Genomic DNA, 3893 nt, shown 5'->3' with positions numbered 1-3893 from the left:
TATTTAAATATATTTTTTCATTTTATAGAAAATAAAAAAAGTTGTAAAAAAATACAAAACGTTGTTTCATTATAAAAAAAACAACTATAATATAAAGCAATTTCTGAATGTTCTTGCTTTTTAAGGAAAATGTGTAAATAAAACTGACAAAATAAAAACAAATATTTTTTCATTAATATTCATATTTTTTTAAGATATTATAACTTAACTGTTGCGCAAAAAGCGTAATCATAATGCTTTCGTAAATATTTTTTTTGCTTAAAGAATTTAATAAATATAATAATGTATTTCGCATTACATACAGAAACATATCAGTAACTTAACATTAACATTTTTGTTATATGCGCTGTATGTATGCCCATATAAAAAACGTAAGCGCAAAATATTCCAGACACTCAACTCTACAAATTAGGCATTGCAAATTAGGCAGACGACTTGCCAGTTTCGGTTTTTGTGAACAATAACAAAAAAAATATATATATTTTGAAAAAAAAAATAAACAGAATTTGGAGTTGGAAATATCGCTGTAAACATTCATAATAATGTTCTTATTTTTTTATTTACAGCGTCTTTAAAAATATATGGACAACACTCACAACTTTATATTCACCACACGTCCTTGTCACTGAGCTGTCAGTGGAGCGACCATTTTCAACACACCAGCTGTCACACTGACAGACAGAGAGAGAGAGAGAGTTAAATAACTATGAGTAGGCAGCCAGCAATTATTTCATGAGAGAGGCAGAAGGATTGCTAATAGCTCATAAGTTGTGGTGGATTTCTGCAAGCAAATGTCACAGCTAAGCGGTTAAGTTCAAAAAGAGCGTAAGCGCAGTAGGAGAATACATATTGACTGCGCGCGAGAGCGAGTGACTACCAGCAAAGGCTCGGTGCCTGACTTCAATAGCCTGCGAAGCCTTGCCCAACGCCAGCCACTGACAGAACTGAGCAGCACAGCGAAGGAAGCTGTCAACGAGCGTTAAAACGGATAGCATTGCGTGTGCTGCGAACGCAAAAAAAAATTATATGTAATTATTGATACAATTGCAAGTATTTGTGAAAATAAAACGAATTTGTAGAATATAATTAGATCGAAATCGAAAAAACGCGTATATAAATCAACACAAAACGGTTATAATAAGCATAGTGAAAAGCTGCTTCAAAGCGCACACACACAGCATTTTTGGGTGTGAAAACGAAAGTGAAAATTTAGCACACAAACGAGAAACGAGTGCGCGCGTACGAGGCGACAGCGACGGTGGCGGCAAGACCACCTCCACTCCCAAGTGACGGCGGGTTATAGCGAGGCGCGCGCGGTTGACGGTGAAACGTGCGACGTGGTGCGTAGAAATTGTGGAACGCGTTGGGGCCCTAACGAAAAACGAGACATCAGGTCGTCGCTGCAGTGTTTCAGTCTTTCAGCACTTGAGTCGACAGCTTAGTCTGGCGAGGATGCTGTGCGTCGCTGTGACTGCTAAGGAAGTAACAAAAATCGGCGATTTAATCGTGTGCGCGTAGTGGCTGTGAGGACAGACTGACATTCTAGAGGTACGACACAAGTTTACCCGTGGATAAATATTGAAATCGGCAAACAACTGCAGTGCAAGTTTACGACAACGTTCTACGAATTCCCTTTGCGCTGTGATTTGTGTGTCACGTGAATAGAGCTGTGCAGCGCTCACGAAACAAATAAGGTCTCAAATAAACGAATGACGTTTAGCGCCTGCAAATATGCTATAGTCAACGATTTGGCTTGCACAAAAATAAAAAAGTGGCGAGTGTAAAACAGCTGAGCGCCTCAGACAAGGGCAGGTTAACGCCTAAAAGTGTGCTTAATAATAGTTCGGCCAACTTGTGCGTGTACGCGTGTTAACGGGCGAAAGTATGCAATGTATTATGTAAAGTTACGAGTAGTTAAGAAAATCGACGTGAAGGCTGTGAGATAAATGAAAGCTGCAACACAGCAAGTGTTTGAGTTGTGAAAATTCAGATGAAAAGATTAATTAGCAAATTTTTGTGGCGCTAAAAAGTATGCTACACTATCGTTAGTTAGGCCAAAGTGTAAAAAGTAAACAAATTAAGAAAATTTGCTCAGTGTAATATATAATCAATGCTTTGAAATAAAAAGAAATCTGCGCCTAAAAGAAGGCAAAAATTTTATGAAATACAGCAAAATAAAAGCGTTTAAGTGGCTTAGTGTTGTTGATAAAGCATGAAATGATATGAAAGCGAAAAATTAGTTTGCAATACAAAAATACATTTCGCCTAAAACTGTGCAACGTTAAGCGCAGTAGTGTAAAGTTCACAAAAAATTCGAAAAGTTGAATGCAAAAAAGTAAAGCATTGCATACATATACTACGCACACGCTTGAGCGCCCAAAAGTCTGCTCCGCTTTAAGTGATAATCAACAAAATTTGTTAGGAGAGCAAGAGAGCGTCTGGCAGTAATTTTGGCTTGCCTAAATAAATTGTCATAAAAAAGTCATAAATAACACAGCAGCACGTTTTACAGCACTTGTGCACATCTGTATATATACATAAAGGAAATCGACTAAAAAAATTCACCGCACTGTGCATATGTATGTATATCGCTTGCGCGCTCTCGTAACGCTCTCTCTCAACGCTTGAGTGCGTAAATTATTGTGACGTCAAAAGTCAAAATTAGAAGTTTTACTCCTTTTTTCGTATGCGTATGTTTTTCTTTTGATTTGATTTGTAAAAGCGCCTAAAAGTATACAAGCGTGGTGCGTGAAATGTGCAAATATTTGCCAACCAGCGGTGTAAATTCTAGTGCAATCAAAAATAAACGTTAAACAAATACTGATTAGCCAAAATAGCAACAACAGCATATAACCACAGCAGCTTTAACACGCAATCGAGTAGCGAAAATTGTCCAACAAAATGGAGCAACCCAGCATATTGGTGCGCATTCTGCACTCAATACCACATGTGAATTACACTTTTCAGCGGGTGAATGACACCTTCAATCCGGACAGTGATGTTTATCTTGAGGTTAGTACCCAAGGGTTTACCATTTTTGATAATTGGATGGCAAAAAGCCGTACAGCATACTTTAAGTTGTATATAATAATATAATTTATATAAACTATATGATTTGAGCCCATTTTTTGAACTTATTAAGTCGGTTATCACTAAAGTTTTATAAAAAAAAAATGCAATAATAAAAACTAATTAAAAAATTAATAAATTAATTAACAAAAAACCAAAAAATAAATAAAAAAAAGTTATAAAATAAAAACAAATAATACCGAGAAGAAATTTAAATTTAATTAACACAACACAAACAAAAAATGTTCTATAAAATAAAAAAGATAATATCGAGAAAAAAAGTTATGAAAAACAGTAAAAAAAAATTTTGTTGCAAACAAGAAACAAAAAAATTATTAATTTTTTTAACGTTTTTGTATATGATTCTATAAAATAATTACTTCTGAGTTTTTAGTTTAATTAATTTTTTTTTATCTTTTAAAAATTTGTATTTAAAACAATTATTACTATTTTAATAATTAATTAATTCAGTTTAAAAAAAATAATTCAAGTAATATATTTCATATTTTTTTTAATTTGTAATATTTTTTTTTATTAATTTTTAGTAAATTTTGCAGTGATGTAAATTTTTAGAAATAATTTTTGAGGAAAATTTAAAATTTATGTTAACAAAAATATTGTTTATTTCTATTTTTATGCAATTAATTTTTATACAAAATAATTTTCATTCATTCCATTTTTATGTTTTTTTTTTAATATAAGTTTAATTTAATTCTGCTGTGTTATAATATTTTTAAAATATTTTGTTGAGAAAATTTCAATTTTGTATGAATTTTTATACAAAATAATTTAACTTAAAATGGCTAAGTTTAATGTACTTAATT

The 3893-nt window shown here is 32.7% G+C and overlaps 1 protein-coding gene and 1 long non-coding RNA gene across 3 annotated transcripts in view; one reads left to right on the top strand and one right to left on the bottom strand.

Moving 5' to 3' along the window:
- The window catches only part of LOC108973912, a 113426-nt gene that overhangs the window by 4593 nt on the left and 104940 nt on the right, over positions 1-3893 (bottom strand). The gene's annotated exons all lie outside the window — the stretch shown is intronic.
- Positions 2902-3893, top strand: part of LOC108973890 (protein tweety-2) — a 126548-nt gene continuing 125556 nt past the window's right edge. For both annotated transcript variants that reach the window (XM_018941398.1, XM_018941399.1), the window contains exon 1: positions 2902-3012. In XM_018941398.1, the coding sequence (XP_018796943.1) occupies positions 2902-3012 (111 nt within the window). The remainder of the gene's footprint in view (positions 3013-3893) is intronic.

The sequence above is a fragment of the Bactrocera latifrons genome, unplaced genomic scaffold (assembly GCF_001853355.1).
Source record: "Bactrocera latifrons isolate USDA-ARS-PBARC rearing strain unplaced genomic scaffold, ASM185335v1 scaffold_51, whole genome shotgun sequence".
NCBI lineage: Eukaryota > Metazoa > Arthropoda > Insecta > Diptera > Tephritidae > Bactrocera > Bactrocera latifrons.
Note: the sequence above shows the minus strand (reverse complement) of the source record. Positions and strands in the feature narration are given on the sequence as shown.